Source organism: Sphaeramia orbicularis, chromosome 13 (assembly GCF_902148855.1).
Source record: "Sphaeramia orbicularis chromosome 13, fSphaOr1.1, whole genome shotgun sequence".
Taxonomy (NCBI): Eukaryota; Metazoa; Chordata; class Actinopteri; order Kurtiformes; family Apogonidae; genus Sphaeramia; species Sphaeramia orbicularis.
In genome coordinates this window covers 28,667,428-28,688,933 of record NC_043969.1, presented here as the reverse complement: position 1 = coordinate 28,688,933, position 21,506 = coordinate 28,667,428, and the positions used below count along the sequence as shown (strand labels likewise).

At 39.3% G+C, this 21,506-nt stretch overlaps 2 protein-coding genes across 5 annotated transcripts; one reads left to right on the top strand and one right to left on the bottom strand.

The window, feature by feature from the left end:
• Positions 1–658: 658 nt before the first annotated feature.
• itpkcb (inositol-trisphosphate 3-kinase Cb) lies at positions 659–16,917 on the top strand. The gene is given in 11 exon segments (XM_030151627.1): positions 659–930; positions 3,226–4,434; positions 4,437–4,558; positions 12,491–12,590; positions 12,685–12,898; positions 13,906–13,963; positions 13,965–14,034; positions 14,037–14,108; positions 14,572–14,686; positions 14,825–14,873; positions 14,996–16,917. Coding segments are annotated over 10 exon segments (2,046 nt in total). The 5' UTR covers positions 659–930; positions 3,226–3,410; the 3' UTR covers positions 15,218–16,917.
• On the bottom strand, positions 15,391–21,456 carry actmap (actin maturation protease). 4 transcript variants are annotated; one of them, XM_030151620.1, is made up of 7 exons: positions 21,437–21,456; positions 20,869–21,079; positions 19,530–19,598; positions 19,209–19,333; positions 18,634–18,763; positions 18,473–18,543; positions 15,391–17,956 (listed from the first exon to the last, which is right to left on the bottom strand). In XM_030151620.1, exons 2-7 carry the CDS (start codon positions 21,051–21,053, stop codon positions 17,622–17,624), a joined length of 915 nt encoding a protein of 304 aa, XP_030007480.1. In that variant the 5' UTR covers positions 21,054–21,079; positions 21,437–21,456; the 3' UTR covers positions 15,391–17,621. The 4 variants fall into 4 exon arrangements, with proteins under 4 accessions (XP_030007480.1, XP_030007477.1, XP_030007478.1 ...); XM_030151617.1 differs by lacking the exon at positions 21,437–21,456 and adding an exon at positions 21,217–21,428; XM_030151618.1 differs by lacking the exon at positions 21,437–21,456 and adding an exon at positions 21,217–21,428 and having other exon boundaries at positions 20,869–21,066.
• Between the last annotated feature and the right edge of the window lie 50 nt (positions 21,457–21,506).

Here is a 21,506-nt window from a genome sequence, read left to right as displayed (position 1 = left end):
GTTTAACAAAATATGACCCCTTTAATACTGTTATCATTCAGAATATATATTACAATGTTAAAGATGGCTTGCACTTCTCTGATCATCTTGCACAAAATCATAAAATCAGTTCGAAGCAGAATAACGGTCCATGTCAGATACAATGATATATTTTTTTTAGGTTGCAGCATTGATGTGGTGGGGACCAAACTGATATTTTTTCACGGGCCCAAAATCCTTGGGGGCACCCCTGTTGTTTACGCACGTGTCGAATAAAGCCTATTCTGATTCTGATTCTGATGGTGCTTTCATGAGCATACGGAGAGTACAGGAAGAGTAAAAAACAAAACAAAATAAATGTTGTGTTATTGGTTTATCCACCTCAGTTGTTTATGTTTTTAGTTAAGATATAATTAAACCTACTTAAATTATTTCAAAAGAAAGCGTGTTTAAACGGACAAAAGAGTGGCTATAAATACGAGCTTCCATGGAGCATTTGAAGGCAGCATTTTAAACCCACCTGCACAGATACACCTCCTGTCAGCTCTCCGTTCGTTTGTAATACTGTGTTTAACGTTAAAGTACAGCCTTTTATAGCCTATTTAATATATATTTTTTTACACATTCAGTATTTTTAGTCGCTCGTCTTTATAATAACTGGATATACCACTTTACTGCCATCCAGTTTGTCTTAGTGTTGGTCTAAAGGCGGTGTGACACAATAGTGAACTGAGCCTAAACGCATGTTAGACCAGCCCATGTTTTGACAGCATTTCCTCTTTTTCCTCCACCACATGCTGTTACTAAAGCTGCACCGCAGACACAGCAGTTCTGCACTCAGTTAGCTGAACAGATAAGCCACAGGCACATCCCCTTCTCACCCTGCTGTAAGCTTTAAAACCCACACATCTATGCCACCTTCACACTCAACTAGAACAAAGACTCAGTTCGGTAAGTGTTATACTGTCATTTAACATAGTATTCACTGCTGTTTGTTTGCTCTGAGCTTGTCAAATGTGCGCCTTCTAAGTCCCACCAAAGTTATGTCTTACTATGGGAAAGATAGTGTTAAAATTGAAAGTTATGGATTCAAAGCTTATAATGTGGTCCAGGCTTCTGTTTTGTTCTACAAAAAACTAACTGTAATGAATCAAGCAAACAATTCTATCCTCATGTGAACTACTAATATTCTGTAATGGAGCTTAGAGTTTGAATTTTCTACTCATCTTTACTATTTTCCTGTTGCCTCATTATGTGTCTTCCTTATTTTACAAATCCATGATAGTTGAAAAGACAATAGAGGGTGATAGCAGTTGAATGATTTATGGATTTAACAGCCATTTACACATGGTAGTGTTTTATTATAACTTCCCACTAAGTATGTGACTGTAAGTGTCTAGAGTCCATGTATACACAAAATCCATTCAGTTCAGTCAGTATGGGAAGTGTATCGGTCATCCACCCCAGTATGAGTCATATGTATCATTATTTATGATGCTGATTACACAAGAATGTACTCAAATATGCAGCACATTATGAGCTATTCTTTCCATTGTTATCCTTCCCGTCTCATTTCCCCTCTGTGGGCATTCCTTCCTAACAGCATGCTGTCCCGTCAAAGTACATGACTGAATAACTCCCAGCAGCCCATGTTTAATTTCACGTGCCCTTATTATTTTTGAGAGGCTACCTTTTTGTTGTTTTTGTATCATGAGCTGAGGTGGAACTCATGTGTTCAGGGGACCTACAGCTTCTTATAGCAAGTTTGACTCAAAAAATAGATTAAAAAAATCAGTATATTTGTATTTTTAAGACTTGACTGACATAAAATGTTGTAACACTAATTGATGGCTTAATTTTTTTAATTAATAAATTTGGCATGTTAAGATTTGTGGCAATCCTGGATCAAATTGTACTGTTACACTATGTTTTTATGACATTTATTTACTGCTGAAATCAGTCTGGATTATTAACTCAATTCATTAATGTTTCCAGCAGCAACGAAATATGGTGACAGTTAATGAATAGTGTTTATTTCGCAGAGACATAAAGTTTGTCAGTTTAATAGGGTATTCTTGTTTCTTGTTTAAATATACACACAGATTAGTTTTGGTTTTGACTTGTATATTTGACAAAGCTAGAAATTTGAGCTTTAACTGGCATTTTCATAGTAAAATTAAACATTCTTGTTAGGGATACACTGATATATTGACTGGACATTGGTGCTGGCCAATATTTGTTGATATTGGCCACTATCAGTATAGGAAAATAAGATCTATTGTCACAGAAGCCAGTGAGAGATATCTTGTTGTTTTACACTAAAAGTTTTTTCACAAATTTACATATTTACATCTGTTAAGAAAGATATTGTGATGAAGGATAGGCAGATTTTAAAATGAATCCTATTTTTATAATGATTTCTTTATTAAGTAGAAATAAGTGACAACAAAAATGCAATCGGTACATCTCTAATGCCCATACTTAATATTTGAAATATATGTATATGTGTATTTCTACTTAGGATTTACTTAGTGCATCATTTCACGTTTACAGTCCTAATTGCCATTTTATTAACTAAATTGTATTTAGATGAATGAAGTTAATCTAGATCTAAATGTCAATAATAGCTAATTATAAAGTAAAGAAGAGAGTTCAAAAGAAGGTATTTGTATCGTCATCCTTATCATCATTTAAGCAGAAAACAGTAGTGCTTTGTTTTCCTTAACAAAACCACAACTTCTGTTTTTCATGTGCCATTTTACTGTGAACTTTGGGGTCACTTAAGCACAGTTGTAGTAAACCTGCAGTAGAAATTAGACAAGGGCTACTTTCTTGGACAGAAGTGTCCACACACAGGAGGGCAGTATTACACAACATTACACCTGCAGAAATGTGAGTCTGAAACCCTTAATATCATGGCCCCTTATTTACTGTAAGCGATTAGGTTACTCCTTTGGCTACATTTTGTTGCCAATAGTTCTACTCTCTGTGCCAGGTTGTACCATTGTTTGTCTTGTTGGCTGCCACTAATAAAACACTAATAAATCACACAGTAGTTGTTATACTTGAGCTATGCATGCTGAGTAATGACACTAGGCGTGAGAATAATGCAGATACTTCATGGGTTAATGATTAGCTTATCAGTGTGATGTTTGGGGTTTAAAGTGAGGCAGTTTTTGTTGCAGTGTATTGTTGCTCATACAGTGAATGCTGGAATAATTACTCATGGTCTGTTTGTTGTTGCAGATTGGGACATGTGAGGGGGACAAAAGTAGCTCAATCCTTGATTTTCCAGGCTTTTTTAAATGGATTAGGTGACTAATAGTTTACTGTACTTTGTAAGAGTCACAGTATAAGTGGTTTCAACTATTTTCACTCATTGGACTCCAAAGGGCGTGTCTGGGGTCACTATCACTACTACGGAATGCAAGATGGGCCAAACTCGTTCTGATTTGTCTCATACCACCGACACGCCAGGCGCAGCCAAATGGAAAGCGAGTGAGACTGCCAAACGGCTCCGTATCCGCGAATGTACGAGCGGAGAGCAGCGACGAGAACGCCATTTAAACCGGAATCCGATGAAAAACAAAGTGCTGTCGTGTCTGCGAAGGAGAAAGAGAGACTCCAGCCAAGCAGCGGCGGATTCAGGCTGCGACAAGAGAGGCGGAGATCCAGAAACCAACCGCGACCACAGGGTAGGAAAGTTACCGAGAGACGAGCTGGTGTCGGCGGCTGCGGAGCACGGTGCGGCCCCGGGGTTTGTGGAGACCCACTCCGGCCTTAATGGAACAGCCGAAGCCGTCCAACAAGTACTGAACCGAGGGGCAGCAGTCGCTCCGTCCGATGCGTCAGGTTTGGAAAGGCGGACCGGTGAAGTCAACGGAGCGGGCAGCGACGAGCTGAAACCCGGGCGAGAGGACAATGCCTCGGATCCAGCGCCCAGGGCCATGGAAGAACAGCCACTGGGAGGACAACAGAGCCGGGATCAGTGTGAGGAGGTGGTTTTAACGGGAACCACAGGGAACCCTGGCCCGGACACTGAGAGGACTTTGTCTAGTTTGCACACGAACCGACCTTTGGATACTGGACCGGCAGATCACACCGGGGACAACATGACTAAGTCGGACTTTACTACTGTTTCATGCCCGCCCGTTGGAGCCGGTGACAAAAACATTTGTCCAATCAAAACTGAGAACCGAAATGACCCCGATCAGGGCCAGCAGTGTCCTGCAGGAGGCCAGAGCTACCCAGGAACCATACCCAAACTCATCATAACCAGGGACCCCAGCCCCAGCCGCCCCCTGGATGCTCCGGCCCAGCTGAACGTCCGATCCGAGCACAGCACCGGCTCCCATTTGGACCCGCAGCCAGATGACGAGTCCCCCTACCCGGACAGCGGCTGCGGAGGGTCCCCTGCGCTCATGCGCTCTCCTAGGAAGCTGTCCAACTCTTCCTCCTCGGCCTCTCCTCTGCCTCATCATTCGAGGAGTCGGAGGATGATTTCACTGGGAGTGACATCGAGTCCGGCCTGTGTCCGGGCCGGTGCCCCTCTCTGAACAGCCCTGATGATGGCTCAGGGGTGAGTAACTCTGGCTGCTAGTGTTTCACAACAAACACACAACCTGTGCACTGGAATGATCAGCAGGCTTACCACACACCAACTTCAGCAAGTGCTTAACTTATATTTATTACCTGATAAAACAGCTGTAATCCCACTAAAAGTCTTCTCACTGCTTTGTCTACAAAAAATGCAAATGTTGTGTAACTGGTCATGTACCATAGTAAACACACAAAACCTGAATCAGAGCCACTCCTCACATAAATGACCTGTTGGGTAAGACAGGGGCTGTCATAAAATAAAGTGATATGGAGCTTAGGGAGGAGTCCTCAACTCAACAGGATAGTGTATCCTAACTTCTGTCTTCACATACTTTGATACAACAGTGGCAATTACAAGTATTTTTATTAAAACCTTTGACACACATCTATATGGAAGTTGCGGTCAGTGTGTGTGACAGATGTTATGCATATTTCATTTGTCCATATTCAGACTGACACCACATTATGCCTCTTTGCATGTTGTTTTCCTCTCATCCTTTTGTTTTTCTTCCTTGTTATGTTTTCCTTATTCACTTGCAGGTAGTTTATCATAGATAATGGTCCTGTGATGTATCCAGTGTTTCAGAACTGCTGTAAAGTGACACCAGCTGTGATTAGCATTGTTAATGGATGCAGATGTGTTCAAATTCATAGAATGCATGTTAGTCAATGTGACACATACAAGCATGTTTAATCATCCTACTGCTATGTGTGAAGACATATGTACTTCCATGTTTACTGGCAATGACCCAGTGGTTGTTACACAAACACACATTGTATCAGGACAGTTATATCAAACAGGGCTTCCCAAACCTCTTCAGCTCAAGATTCACATGAAAAAGTGGAAATCTTTTTAGGCCCTAAAGTTACTGAAATTTATTAATTTGCCACAAAACGGATGGAACTTTCAGTGGCTGAGCTGCAGAGAGCAGCAGTGCAAAAAATTCAATTTGAATAAAGAAGGTTAATTCAAATATTTTTTTAAAATGTATTTTACTTTTCCGTTAGTGACCAGTCTGCAACCCATTTCAGTTTCTACCCAAAGTTATGGAAAGATAGACTTCAGCCATAGACATAAGCTGCCAGATGTGCTTGAAAATAAGGATGCACTGATGTGATTGATCTGTTTTGATACAGATGTAGTTCCCCAAGCTTTTAAAATCAGCCATTATCAGTCTGATACTGTAATTAATTAAAATAATATGCCTCACTGTGTGGAAAAGACTGGGATCATCCTGTGATGTAAACAAACATTACTTTCTAACTTTCTGAGAAAATGTAACTATACATATGTATGAAATTACTGAATTATTTTTAACATGATCATTCATCAGCAACTTGATCAAAACTATTGTCTTTTAATGATTGGTCATTATTACATTTTTTGCATAGATTGGCCTATGGATCAGAACTATTGCCGTGACACTGATCCAATTGTTGATCTGGTTTTTCAATATCACTAATTGGAAGGGCATTTATAATTAAAAGCTGTCAAATTATGGCAGATAGAACCTTGAAGGCACCTCATAAGTCACTCTTGTGGAAGTAAGAGAGAGGACCTTATATTCAGTAACTCAAAACAGGAAATACAACTGTAAAGAAGACTAAACAAGTTATCACTTATCTCCAACAAATACCCCTGTGTTCCTCAGCTTCCATGGCTCATGATCACATGGCTGTGATGACCTCTGAAACGGAGCCATTTAAAGCGATGTCTGCCTGTTTGACAAATGTGTCATCGCTCAGTCACTATTTCAACATTATTCACTGTATACAAAAGACTTCCCAGATGCTATCAGAGCAGTCTAAAAGTGTGAGTGTGGCCCCAGAGGTTCAGGTATTCTTCTGTTCTAGACATCAAATGCAATTTCAAGTTTCCAAGTAGGAAGCTGAGATTCTTCCCTCTGAGCCTGAAAGCTTTGATGCACTGTGACCAGAAATGCTTGGAATGAGACAGCCTTAAAAACAGGATGCTGACAGCACTAGAGGCTGACCCTGTTCACGTTTTCTCTGCCTCACTTCTCAGCAGTTTGTGAATCCTGATTGGCAGAATGTCCTGTTAGGGCCACGTCATCCAGCACATATCTTGAAAGTTGTTAAACTGAGGTTACTTCAGTGTTCCTCTGTAATTTAAATCCTAGATTTGTCCTATCTGTTACTGTTGGGGTCTCATGTTTAAAGTAGATATTTCATATTCATTTCCTCTAAAGCATCTGGACTATACTTAATTAAGTTACAGATAACATTAAAGGTAAATTATGACGTTTACATGTGTTCAGTGTGATTTCATTGTTGTGATGGTAACCGCTACTAAATGAATATTGTGAATCACTGTTTGGTTGCCCCCAGTCTGCATGCTTTTGAACTGGATTTGTTGTTGTGACGTTGGAGGATGCATGAATTTTTAAAGTAGAATTATTTTAATGTGTCTAACTCCCATTTTTAGCATAATATTGCTTGTTTTGTTTCATTATTTTTCTATGTAGAAAACTTACTGATTTGAAGGTCATTCACAGGACAGTATCATTTGTTGGCTCATACTATTGAAAGCCAGGAAGTGAGCAACCTGAGGAGTTGCATTTAAGCTGTTGTAACAAACAGGATGACGTTGGCCTATGGTTTCTGAAAGGGGCTGGGTTTAATGGGCATGCTTTGTCTTCTCGTAGTTGAGTAAAAACACATTGTCGTTTAATCAGTAATTAATAGAGTGGGTGTGTGGAGTTATTGGCATTGAAAGCTGTGGCCATGCTGTCAGCTCCAGCCACACCGGTTACATTTGTATGTTCAGTGACGTGAGCAGATACTTGCTCACACATGCATATTGAGACATGCTCACTGCGATGCCGTCTTGCATTCAGAGTTCAGTGTGTGTCATGGAAAATTGGGCTGAAGGCAGAGTAGGTTGCTAGCGACGTATTTGCCATATATGGTAGCCTTTTTTTTTCGTCTTGCCTTGTTCTCTCTCTCACAACACTATCTGTTGTACCGAGACATTTCAATGATATTAGATATAAACTCTACAAATATCTGCTTCACACAATGCACATCACTCCCCCCTTTTTTTCCTATGATACAGTGCTCATCTATATTAGGCCTTGCACAAAAGCTTAATATTTTCCCTGAAACAATGAGACATACAGTGGAACAGAAATGAAAAAGGAAAATGAGGGTAAGCCAGAGAAAAGGGAACAAAGACGAGCAATATACACTAAAACTTTAAACGTGTACCTACACGTGATAGTTTTTTCACCAAGGTTATTCACATAATCCACAATTGCAGACTTGTTTCTGTGAAACTCATTATACAGATTCCCACACACCACTCCCACAGTTTCTACACATGTTTGAATCCAAATTTTAAATAAAAACTCCAGATTGCCTTTTTAAAAATCCCCTTTCAGCCCTAATCCCTCTAAAAACATAGAGCATGACATTATAAATCAGCATGTTACAGTCAACACAATTACAGTCAACACAACTCATGTTTAATATACTGACACTTACAATGTGCAATACATGTGCTCATGTTGACTGTAAGATTGTAGACCAAAGAACACTGTGCATTTCTAGATTTGATGAGTTTTACTATTAAAGATACTGAAACATAAATGTTACTTTACATATCTTCACACATAACTTTAAAAGGCTTTTAATAGATTTAGAGTTTTTAGCCTGTTGTTCTATTGTAAACCTATTATGGATAGGGACACTATATATAACATTGCATAGTAGAGAGTAGAGACACAGACAAACTTCAGGAATGTAAATGGTATTGTCGTGGCAGAAACTTGACTTTACCTCAGGCCTGTGTTTCAGGTGGTGCCTGTTCAGTAATCCACCACAGCTGAGCAGTGTGAAGGTTTAAGAAAGGGGAAAGGGATGTGGTTTCATATAAATTACTTTAGAGAAGAGAGCTTACCAGATGTGATTGTACCTGAAAACACCCTCAGTTTATATACATATGAAGTCACTACTGATCGTTGTTGTTCGACAGGTTCTGCATTGTCCTGGCATACACACACCTACCTCTGTAGGTTACATAGGACTGGGGAATTTGTCATACAGACAAAAGCTGAGCAGGGAGGGTATGGAAGACCGGCTGTCCCTACCCCCATGCTGCATGTCTGTCATGAGTCTGGCAGGAGATTGGCTCAGCATGGGGCTCCGAATGGGCCCTGTGGGGATTAGGATGAGAGAGGAGAGGAACAAAGGTCAGACAGAAAGACACAACTGTTTAGAATATGGTGAGGTTCGTAGCTTCGAGGCTAGAGGCCGAATGACTTAAGGGAGGAAGTGAAGACAAAAGGGGACAAGCTCAAGCGGGTCGGTGCCCAGTAGAAAGAAAAAGAAATGACATCTATCTTCAGGTTGGTAGGTGGATATGCTTAATGACAGCAGAGGATATCAAATGTCTAGAGTGCTGAGAAAGGTAGGGAGGAGAAAGATTTGAAACAGGAGAAAGTGTGACTTGAGATGACAAAAACAAGTGGTTACGTAGAGAAGCAGTTGTTTTGAGAAATAAATGAGGATTATTTAGTTGCTTCAGTTGACTGTGAGTTTAGGAAATTGCCTGACTGTAAAAGTAAGATGTTACCAAGATGCAGCACCAGTCAGGAGTTAACTAGTCTGGGTTAGAAAAGGTACTAATAGATGGTAGTGAAGACTCTCAGGTCAGTGGGAGGTGGCACATTAGCCTTCCCGGTATTGCCCGTTGACACATTGCTGATGGTGCGGAGTATATTTTGCTGGCTTCGTTGTCACTTCATTGGTGGAGCTGTGTGTGCTTGTGTCAGTGCCTTTCTCCTCTTCTACGGCTGTTCTGTCTGCCAGGTAAGAAATGAAAAGTGGCAAACTGTTTCAGAGCTTTAGAGGGTTGAATCCAATGGTTTTAGCTCATTCCTAAAGTCATGTGTCAGAATTTGAAAGTACTAGGCGGGTTGTTTGTATGGAATGTAGGTGACAGATTTGCTTATTCAAATGTAAAGCGATCGATAGGCTGGTGTATAAACCATCCAACAGGGTGATAATTCCTCAGCCTCTTATTTAGGGTTTTTCCCTTCTCAGAAATCCTGTGATTTTGTATATTTTCCAGGTGCTTGATACATTTTGCTCAGATGGTCAGTTTGTTCAATAAAATAGAACTACTTTAGAGAAGAAAAATACTGGTATTTTTCATGCAGTCACCAAAAAGAGTTTAAAATAATTAGTCTAACAGATAAGGGTTTTCTGCTTTTTCCACCCTTTTGTTTACATTATAATAAACTGGGCACTAAACTGGACTCCTTGGATAGATAAAAGATACGTGGACATAATAAAAAGATTAAAGATGGCTTTCTCAAAATTACAGTGTAGTAATACCTGCTGTTCTTTCATTAATCCTGTAACAACAAACTTTTCATCCACAAATCCTATCAATACTTTGAAATAATTTTACATAAAATGTAGTTTCTCAGGTATTCACTGGCATCAGAAATAATGATAATAATAATAATAATAATGATGATGATAATAATGATGATAATAATGATAATGATAATAATAATAATGATGATAATAATGATGATGTTCAGAGGCTTTGTAATGAACACGGAAACACTATCAACTTCTGCAACATTGATTCACCAATAAAGCAAAGTTTCACAGATGATAGTGGATGAAGATGCTTGTTATTTTGCTGAAAAAGTAACTTTTTCTTCAGTTCTCACTGTTTTGATATTATAATGTTTGTATTGACTGAACTTTTAAAGTAGCAGATTTGGTGTAGAGGGTGGCATTGTAATGGGATAAATACAGGAGAGAAGATGTGATGAGACAAATTATTATTACAATTATTTTTAATCAAAAGACACCTGTATTTGTTGTCAAAATGGCTCAAAGGGTTAATGGACATCGATCAACAGGACAGTTTAAGGTACTGACGGGGAAGTATAGAGGACAAATCATGATGAAATGTAGCTCTATGTGTATTTGTTAAATATAACAAGTGATGTCTCTGGACAGGAAGTCTGAGGCAGTGGTGAAGATTGGTGTGAGATGAATCATTAGAGAATCTGTAAAAGCACCCTCATGTAGGACTGAGGGTGAATACTTTGTAAGGATCCTTTTAAAATATCTGCCCAGTTCTACCTTTAGCTGTAGCTGTTACCGTAAATATTGGCCCAGTAGGCCTGACCCCACAGAAGCAACACAATGAGCTCAAAAGCGAGTGCGGAGAGAGTCTGTTGGCATGTAGATAAAAGAAGTGAAAGATGAGATGTAGGTGTCTACTTCACCTTCCTATCCTGTCTCCCCTGTTGGATTTGTAACTTTCAGAGACCTTCTACAGATGACAGATTTCGGTAAATGGAAAATAAGACAAGTTTGCTTTGATGGTGTAAATAGTGTGTGTTTCATTCATACACATGCGATTTCAGCAGGTTATTTTCGACTACAGATCTGTTTATGTTGCCTATATACGTTAGTACAGGAAATGTCAAACTGTTTGCATATACACAGCATTTTCAAGATTTTTCCTGTCAGTGTAAATCGGTATTAGGTCAAGGCCAGAAAAAACAACAGTGGATAATGATAAAACCTGCCTATAAACAATATTACTGAAACCTGTTTGGGATCGAAAAGACAGTTTGTCCTTATGTTATGGTGCAAATCTAATGCAACCAAAAGCTCAGTTCTCAAGTGTCCAGTATTTCACCCATACTTGCTTCTAATTTGTATCTGTGAAATCCTTAAATTCTCACTCTGACACGATGAAACATTGCATAAACAGCTTTACATCATGGTGTAGGTTTAACTTCATGTTAAGGATGTTAGCTTTGGAGTGGTCTTTTTTTTTTTTACATGTTCACTTAAGTCATACCAAACATTATTTAATGAAAAATTAGTATGTGTGAATAACTTCTATATATTCTAACTCTATGATGGTTTCACCAGTTTACATGGATGGACAGTAACGGGCTTAAAATCTTTCAGTCACATTGAAACACCAGTCTTTTGTAGTTTTCTTGACAAATAGTTGACTTTGCAACTCAAATATTTTAAGTGTGTGTTCAGACGGTTTTGTTGTGACAGAGTTTCAATGAAGCAGCTGTGGAAAGAATGCATATGAGAGCAGAGATAGGCTGTCATGTAAACATGGTAGAGATATGCTGAGCAGGGACATGCACAGTCATTTGCAGTTATTTAGTTATAAAGATTTACTTTATGATTATAGCCCCTTTGTCCCTGTATTTTATTACTTGTGTGAGACCTACTTAGTCTGTCCCAACTTCTTCTTTTTCATTCTTTATTGTATCTGATAAATATATTTAAAAGACTCCAAATTGAGCAATAGCTGAGTAAATAATATTGTTTGCCTTTAAATTAAAACCCAATTGTTCCACTCCTGTGTGTGACTAATTTCCTGGAGGTAAATGCGAACACACACCAGTCCTGAACTTTGTGTGTGCTTGTTTGATTTCCACACACACCCTGGCTTTAATCAATGTCATGTTCCCCTCACATTACTTGCGTCAAAAGCCCCTGTGCACACTGTCCTTGCTGTGGTGTTTCCCAATGCCGATAACCAATTGCACACACACACGTACCACACACTGACATAGAAGCGTTTCAGACAGTAGGGCTCGTTTACGACACACACCGAGGTGGCTTTGGTAAATGTTTTATGAATGGGCTTTGTCCGCGTACATTGTGCACCTGGCCTTGGCTAAAGGGGAGGATCTGTCCAATGTCTACTCAGTGTGTGTGTGGGTATTTGTACCTCAGGGTGTGTTTTTTCACTTTAATGAATATGATTCCATTGGACTGTTCAGCTCAGTGCTGTGTTTAACCACGCTGATTAGTCTTCACATTCTTCATGTGTGACCACCCACACTTTTCTTTCCAAGAGGATGATTTGTTACTTTTCTTTCCTCAGATTAAGTCTTGGCAGAAGCTAAAGACCATGGTTCACTGGTCCCCTTTTGTCGTGTCCTTCAAGAAGCGTTACCCATGGGTGCAGCTTGCTGGCCATGCAGGTATGTACAAATGTGCAGCATATCCGGACATGCACAACATACATATGGGAATCATTTTTCATGACTGGTTTTACATTCTGACATTCTGTTTCAGGTAACTTTCAGGCTGGAGAATATGGACGCTTGTTGAAGCGGTATTGTGAGTGTGAGCAGCAGTGCTTACAGAAGCTAATGCAGGACACTCTGCGTCCATATGTGCCTGGTTATTACGGTGTGGTTAAGAAAGATGAGCAGGACTACAACCTCATGGATGACCTGCTGGCAGACTTTGACTCTCCTTCCATTATGGACTGCAAAATGGGCAGCAGGTAAGAAACTAAATGTAACTGCATGACAAACATTCCTCATTGACTGCACAAGTCTGTTCATCTGAGCCTATCTCATGCTTTTGGAAGATACAGAAAACCTTGAAAATGAGTGTTTGTGCATAACAAGGATTCACACACTCGGCAACCAGTGTTTCTACACAGCATCAATGAGTATGTTGATATGGAAAAAGTGTAAAAGTATAAAGAGGAAAGTGTTTTTTAGACTATTGCTGGCATGTAATTTCTGACTTGCCGAAAAATGAAATTAATGGTACAAGTGAATACTTCACTGGTGTTGGAGAAGTCAGGCAGCTCAGCCAAACTTGGAAATGTTGGATTATTTATAGAGCACATCATAGACAATAACACACTGTGCTTTGCATAAGCACAAGAACATCAGAAAAAAATAACATTGCTTAAACAATACAAGGTATTTGAAATTTGTTAATGAAGACAAAGTACATAGCAATAAAATAAAATAACATGCACTTGGAGAGCACAAACCTTCACTAAAGCAACATCATAAATCCCTAATAGGATTTTGAAAACAATGTGATTTTGGATTAAGGTTTTATTGTTCTTTCTGGACTTGTTCACACCTTGATTGTCTACTGTGACCAATGAATAGTTTTTAACAGACAATGTTTTTTTTTTCTTTATCTTTGATGTAGAACAGACAGAATTTAATCATCTATGATCACTGTCATCAGGAACTCACAAAAAACATCAGTTTGTTAGCAGCCTGGTGTCGACAAATTTTGAACAGACAGTAATTAATGTCTAACACCTTGGCAGATGTAGTATGAATAAAACCATTTTGATGTACTCAAACGTGGTCTCATGAACTTCTAGCTAGATGTTTATTGCCTTGTTATTCTTTGAAGTTTAGTAGGTATTTCTACAGCCGAAAAATCGACCAAGAAGACTGAAAATCTGAGACTGGGAGAACTATGGAATTTTGATCTTGTTTTAATTTTATATCACTAAGCCTTATTTTCTGACATTAGAACATACTTGGAGGAGGAGCTGATAAAAGCCAGAGAACGTCCACGTTTGAGGAAGGACCATGTATGAAAAGATGGTTGCAGTGGATCCTGAGGCTCCCACAGAGCAGGAGAGGGCACAGCAGGGGGTCCTCAGCCCAGATACATGCAGTGGAGGGAGACGCTCAGCTCCACGGCCACACTGGGGTTCCGCATCGAAGCATTAAGGTCAGAGCACATCTGGACTTAGTGACTACTATGAGAAGAACAAAATAGTCCTGCATGTTTCTACCAGAAGTAAATATTTGTCAGTGTACTCACAGAATGGACCACGCATTTGAGCAGAAATGATAAATACTGTAGTTTACTGAAGCTGAAGGAGTTTGCTTAATCTTGTACGAACATATCCAGGAATATTGTGTTTTAAGTGTAAAGCTTCTTGTTACTTGGTCATGAAGGAAAATATGACACACTTTCAACATTTAAAGCAGCCTGCTTTGGTTTTTATATTCCTGTCAAACAGGTATTAGCAGTCAGCTACGGAGCTGTCATAGAAGTGTTGCACATTATTGCTTTGCTGCACAAAGATTTTATCTCATGAAAAACACATTTAGCGCAGTAATTCCAAGCTCATAAAACATTATTCTGATTTTTATAAACAAGTATATTTGTTTGTTTGTTTTTTTTAACAGAAAGCTGATGGAACATGCAGCACCAATTTTAAGAAAACTAAGCAAAGAGAGCAGGTGATGGAGGTCTTGAAGGACTTTGTTGATGGAAACACTCATATCTTGGGTACTTACCAGTTTAGTTTTTCATCAAAATGTAAAATTAATCAGTATCACTGACACTAGTACAAGGAAAAGCATTCTAAACAATCTTGAACTACTTTGTCACGATCTTTATTTTCATTTTTTAGAAACTCTACCTGCAGCGTCTGGAGGAGCTTGGGCTCTGTGCTGGAGCAGTCACACTTCTTCAGAATGCATGAGGTCAGACAATATTCTTTACAAACCTGTTGGCTGACTGTTACTTTAGTGATATCATCCAGCTTCTGTATTGAATCACTCAAATACCTGAACTCACCTGTCTCACCGGTTTCTTCTTTTCGCAGGTGGTGGGCAGCTCTCTGCTTTTTGTGCACGATGCCTCGGGGAAGTCCAGGGTGTGGATGATCGACTTTGGGAAGACGGTCCCCCTGCCGGATCAGCAGACCCTGGACCACAGGTCTCCCTGGGTGGAGGGCAACCGGGAGGATGGATACCTGTGGGGACTGGACAACCTTATAGACATCTTCAGCTGTATGCTTTCACAAACCCCTGGAGAAGTACAGTGAATGACAAGTCTGTATCCAGACTGTTGAAGAAAAGGACAGATGATAAAACGCATGACTGGAACAGGACCGTCTGTCTTCAATTTTTTTTTTTTTTTTAAAGCTATGATGCAAACTTTAAAAGTGTCTCCACCCACTTTACCTATGTAAGAATACAAGGTGAGACGAGCACAAGATTTTTTTTATACTAGTGGAATTTGCCAAAGGTGACTATCACGCTCTATTTCTGGAACCTGAGTCAGATTGTCTTTGAGATGGAAGAACTTACTGCTGATCATTGTGTGCAGAATCATTGTCAGTAGAAAACAGAGAGGGACTGCAGTGGAGAAGCATGTGGGACATTACTTTTCCTCTCACACCTCACCATCTCCCTCTGTTGGTTTGAGTTGCAGCCTGCACTCTCAAAACCATGAACTTCATCAGAGGCCTTTCTACAGGGCTTCCAACTTTGATTTTTGTCATGGATCACCTCTGATGTTCAAGTATACAGTAACACTACAACACTGGTCATACCATGTGTTAATTAACTCAGTGTGTAAATACAGTTTTATTTAATTTCTTGGCCTTATTATAACCTCTTTGTCTTGTTTGTACAATTTCTGTGCCTAGCATTTTTAAAGAAAACCATTCCAGTGCAGTGGACTCCGCTGTTTTTCTTCCAAGAGTTCACCAAGTATAAATCAATTTGCATTTAATCCCAAAGTTTAATTTCTTGTTGAAACTGTTTGTAATTGGATTTTTTTTTTTTATTATAATGCAGTGAAAGGTTGTGTAGTATTTTCATTGAACTGTACAGTAAGCATCTTGGCAGCCATGTTTGTCTGGAAACTGTTGCACTATGGATCCTTACTAAGCCATTGAACAAACAAGCTGTGCCTCTTTGTGTATTATGGTTGGAAGCAGCGCTCAAATTCTGGTTTACAGATGCTCACATTTAGCAGATTAACAGACATTGCATATAGTAAGGGGTGAAAAGTGTTAAGTGAAACTGGAATTACGTGATTAAACTGAGTCTGTTGAGGATTTTTGAGGCTTCATCTTTTTAAACTTACCTGTGATGCTGAAACTGCAAACTTTAAACATGATGTCTTATGATTCACTGAATAATCAAATACAAGTTCACTTTTAAACCTGATGCTGTAAACCTCATTTGGCCACACTAAATGGGGGATTTGTGGGTTTTAAATTTTGTATGCAATTTTGAGTTTACAAAGAAAAGTGCAACAAGAACAGCTAATTTGTTATACTGAGATTATGTCAGCGGTTTGCTCGTGTCTGTCGTACCTCGACAGGAATGTGGCACGTCGGTGAACACAACGGTCTTGAGTCTTCCAGTCAACCATTGACGGTGTTATGCAGCACTGTTGTGGGTGGGTGTGTGAGGGCGGATCACTCAGTACACAAAGTCTCTGCAGTGAGTGCCTTAAACGTCTGACTTCATGAATTGGAATCTGAATTCAGTTTGTCCACCTGAAAGCAAATGTACACTGACAGGAATAATTGTTTACAATCTACTACATTCTGTTGCCCTCTTATTCTCTATATTTGTAATGAGGAAAAATCAGATTTTCACACTGGGAAATTTGTAATGAAGAGAACGGGATTGATAACTATGTTTTGTATTTTTAAAAGGCAGTTGTAAAACAGATGAGAGAAATAAATCCTTGCGTTGCCCAAAAGGTCATGATACAATAAACTGGAAATATGCCTGATCTTGTTTTGTTTTTTTCCAGCCACATACACTCCATCTGAGAATACAAGTACTCTGACTTCAGTTTACCAAATTAAAATTGAGTTAATTCTTATACATGAAAGAGACAAACCTATAAATACAGAATTTCAGCGATTTTAATTGTATAAATACATTCAATTAAATTGATATGAGGCGAGAGGACAGTTCTCTGAAGTTCTCTGTTTAACAATGGAAGAGAGCAATAGTTTGGTGTGACAGTGATCTGTAATGACACCTGCCGATCAATGTAATTAGCCCACACCCACCTCTGAAACACCTAAACGCAGCCAAAATATCCATCATGATAGTAGGTTTTCTACAGCCTGTAACAGAGTCCAGGGGAAAATTTTTGTTTCCTTTAAAACTGCTTGAACAACAATAAGCAAAGTAATTATGAAATTTTTGGCCAACATCAAAAACTTTTGAGCACTGCCCCTTTAAAGGGAAAGCAACCTTTGTAATGTAACATTCTTAACAGATTCATTAAATTCAAAGTCAGTAGCATCAAAATTGAGTTATCAAAATTCACAGCACTTTTCAAGCCCTTTTTCAAAGCTGTGCATGAAAAAAATATAAGTATGTCAAGTATGTTCCTGGATCAATAATAACTAACAACCAAATTCACGACTTGTGTCTCGCGTCTCCTCTCGAACAAATTGAACGGCTGTAAAGTGTTCACTGTTTGTGAGTCCTTGTATGGAGAAGCACTGCCTGTCCAGCGAGCCCAGCTTCCACCCCTCCTTCAGGAAGCACATAAAGGGTCCCATCGATTTGCCCGCTGAGGTCCATCATCCTCAGCTGCTCATTGCTCTGTGCTACACAGTTCCAACTCCACAGCTGGTAACGCAGGCTTTTGCCCTGCTTGGCCAGGACGTAGACCTCTCTGAGCCCCTTACTGTTGATAGGACATGGAGAGCTGGTATCAGGGCAGAGGTAGAGCCAGGGCAGAGTGGGATCAGACTGAACCTGCTCTTTGCTCAGACTTCCTGGCTCCAAACCAAGAAGGACACCTGAAATAAAATGTTATAGAGCGTATGGTAAAAGTGGAGCATGTGGATTGTTTAGATCATCTGTTCCCAAAGACAGATCAAAGGACATGTTTGGGATTATGAAACAAATTTGTACTTCCACCGCTGTTCTACAAGAAGCATGACTGTTTGTATTGTTCTTAAGATTACACTTAACATTGAATGGAATATGAAAGACTGGTGTGCATTCTTTGCTAACAAGAGGGAAAACAAGAATCTGTTATTTCTGACTAAATGCATCTTTTATAGGCTTACTTTATAGTTTGTATTTGTCATCAGTTAGACACACATAATCCCACACTGTGATTTCACAAACCTACTAGAGATAAAAAGTATAAGGGAACTGAATAGCAGTTTAAAAAAGGTCAAGAATGCAGATTTCTAATGCACTAACTCCCTCTCTTCCTGATGTATGGATAAGGCCTACTGTGTAATGATTTATCATGAAAAAATATTTTGTAAACACTGGTTTGGACATCCATAAAATACCCCACCTACCTGACGCCACTGCCCAGTGTGCCCTGTGGCCGCCACGCTGACATGGCTCATGGTTGAAGTCCTCATCGTATCTGTACACACTGTTAAGGGTTTATATATTTGGATTCAATGCTTCTGTAACATATGAAGGAGATTTGTTTTGTTCCTTATGTCCAGGATACGGGATGAGAACAGGTTGTCTGTCCCACAGGTGTGTGGTGATGGACACGGCATTTCTACCACTTAATCCACCTGACAGCACTTCAGCCTTGCAACGACAAACCTCCTCTGCCAGCAGAGCCATGCTCTTAGCTGAAATGAACAAAGTATGAAAATGTATTTATTTTATTTGCCACTCACAGATAAAGGGAATCACCTCTAAGACTTTTTTTCATTGGTAACTGTTCATATTCCGCCCGTTAACATTCTGTTGAGTTACATCCAGCACCTGGATAATAACACCAAAAGATCATAGTTTGACTCCAGGCAACAACTATTAACTACAACTACAACAGTTTATTTGATTCCTGATTAACTATGAATATTTTCTGCTTTTTTTAAATTCCTCTGACATCTGTCACTGGGTTGTGGACCAAACAAGACATCTAAGGGAATCATACAAAAATAAACTATGATAAATCATGAAATCAGAAAACTCTGAGGCTTGCTTAATTATTACCCCATCTCCCATCTTTCAACACTATGTAAAAGATAGAAAATGGTCCATAATGGGATTTCACTTTAAAGACAGTGTCACCTGAAAACATTTCCCCCTGAGCAGTGTATCCTCTGCTCAACGCGGTCTGCATAACTATTTCCATGTCAATACTCAGCTGAGGCAGTCGAAGGTGAGCCGCCATCCACAGCGCCACCAAACCACACCTAAAAGGTAAATGATACAGTCACACCCTGGAAAATATGTAAAGGTTAATCACATAAACCTAAAAAGTATTCAAGTAAAACAAATAGCACAACAGAAGTGTTGTGGTGAGAGTTTTATTTGTGCTGAGCATTATCATCCTGATGTAGATCATGACGTTGAATGACAAGTTTTCTTTTAACACCAAAGTAAACTTACTGTGGGCCGTCTTGGATGAGTGAAGGCACGTAAGTGTTTACCAGTATCCACTCCAGTCCCGTCCTAAAACTGGGACACAAAAAGTACAATGCATAAAAAAGCTATTTCACTAAAACATCTGTAGTGTAGGCGTTTCTCACTTACACTTTACAATTTATTAAGAACAACTGTATAGTCTATTGCAATCCAATTCCACAACAATAACTTTTTGTTGTGAGGCTTATGTTCAGTTTCGATTGTTATTTTTGAATCAGCACAGCTCTAAGCCATGTTAAAGTTCATTTAAAGGCTGTAGTCTTATGTGGATTACGATGCACAGCACTAAAAGGCTGTTTCCATTATTCTTTACACTACTCGTGGAAAAGTTGTCAGCAAAATGTTAAGAGCACTTATTATCATGCTAACAAATCTAACGTTAACCTGCTAAGCTAATGGAATGCACTACTACAGTGTTTTTTAACCTTGGGGTTGCAACCCCACATGGGGTCACCTGGAATTCAAATGAGGTCACCTGAAATTTCTACTCATTGATAAAAAAAAAAAATTAAAAATTACTAATAAAAAATATATAGTGATTTGAGAGAGACAATCAAAATATAGAAGAGATATGACAAACTCTGAAGCTGAAACTGAAGCACTATGGTATTGTTTATCTTTCAAATGTTCATTGTGGTCGGTTTCAGATGCTGCAGCTCTTTCATAATTCATAGTTTGAGTTATTGTTTTTTTCAGTATTAATTTGCAGCCTTGTAAATACAAGCTGGACTGACTGTACATATCCTGACCAGGGAAAATAAAATTCTCACTTTGTGCAGTAATTGCAACCTGGCGTTTCTGCCTCCACCCATAATAAAATACATTGTATAGCCTAAATGTCATTTAAAATGAATGTTTATTTGCAACACAATGTGGCAAACTTTTACATGATAAAAAACAAATTAATTTTAGCAAAAAAAAAAAAAAAAAAAGTATTCGTTTATGAATGTCTGGGGTCGCCAGAAATGTGTGATGTTAAAATGGGGTCATGAGCCAAAAAAAGTTGAGAACCACTGCACTACTAAAACAGAAGCAACTACAAGATTGGACTTATGTGTAGCAGTTGGGTAAAAAGTCATATTTTCATTACTGTGGACAAAATATTGTGTCACTTAATGTTATTATTATAGACATACTAGCACTTCAAATCACATGCTCTTGCAAATACATAATTGCACAGGCTGATATTGTGCCACACTGCTGTATGACATTATCGACGTGCACAACAACATGACATGTAGATAATCTGCAGAGAGTAGGACATAAGTGGTGCTTTTGACAATTTCTATACATTTATATTCACCTGGCCTCTCTCTGACTGAGCAGTAGGCGGGCCTCTGTGTGATCCCCCTCCACAGGGCTCCTGCTGCTGGCTATGGTCTGATACAGCTTCTTTTTGGGAGATGAGACAGGAGGAGGTGGTGGACCTGGAGCAGGAGGTGGTGGAGGAGGTGGAGGAGGCGGGGACAGAGGACACTCCAGGGACATTTTCCTTGAGCTCCTTCAATATAAAACTGTCAGAAAGGGAGGCTTGGTTAATTTTTGTGCATCTTTTCAAATAAAAGTGTTCTTACAGTTGTAGACAATAACTAACCTAACACTTAAAAATCCAGACAGGTAGCTTCATTTATACACAATATTAAACTCTCACCTTCCTCGAAAAAACAAAGCCAGATAGTAACGAAGCACTCTTATTTAAGTGTTGAACGTCATTGCCACAGAGTCAAAGCTGCAAAACATGCTCTTGTTATAGCTTCGGGGCTTAATAAAAACAAAAAATGTTGCACTACAGACTTTCCCTGTCACGGTCCCACACCCACCAGCAGAAACTAGCATAGTGAGCTATGAAGCTAACAACGCCGGTGTTTTACCAAATTTGGCAACCCCCGACCTGACCGTCTTCTTCGGATACATATTGACGGATCAGAGAACTTCTTTTAA

Bases quoted from the DNA above. Each gene is read 5' to 3' on its own strand.
- actmap (XM_030151620.1), bottom strand. From the start codon at position 21,053: ATGTCCCTGGAGTGTCCTCTGTCCCCGCCTCCTCCACCTCCTCCACCA. The intron at 19,334-19,529 runs GTAAGTTTACTT...TTTACCTTTTAG, and splicing joins CTCATCCAAGACGGCCCACA to GTGTGGTTTGGTGGCGCTGT. The intron at 18,544-18,633 runs GTATCCTGGACA...CAGTGTGTACAG, and splicing joins AGACAACCTGTTCTCATCCC to ATACGATGAGGACTTCAACC.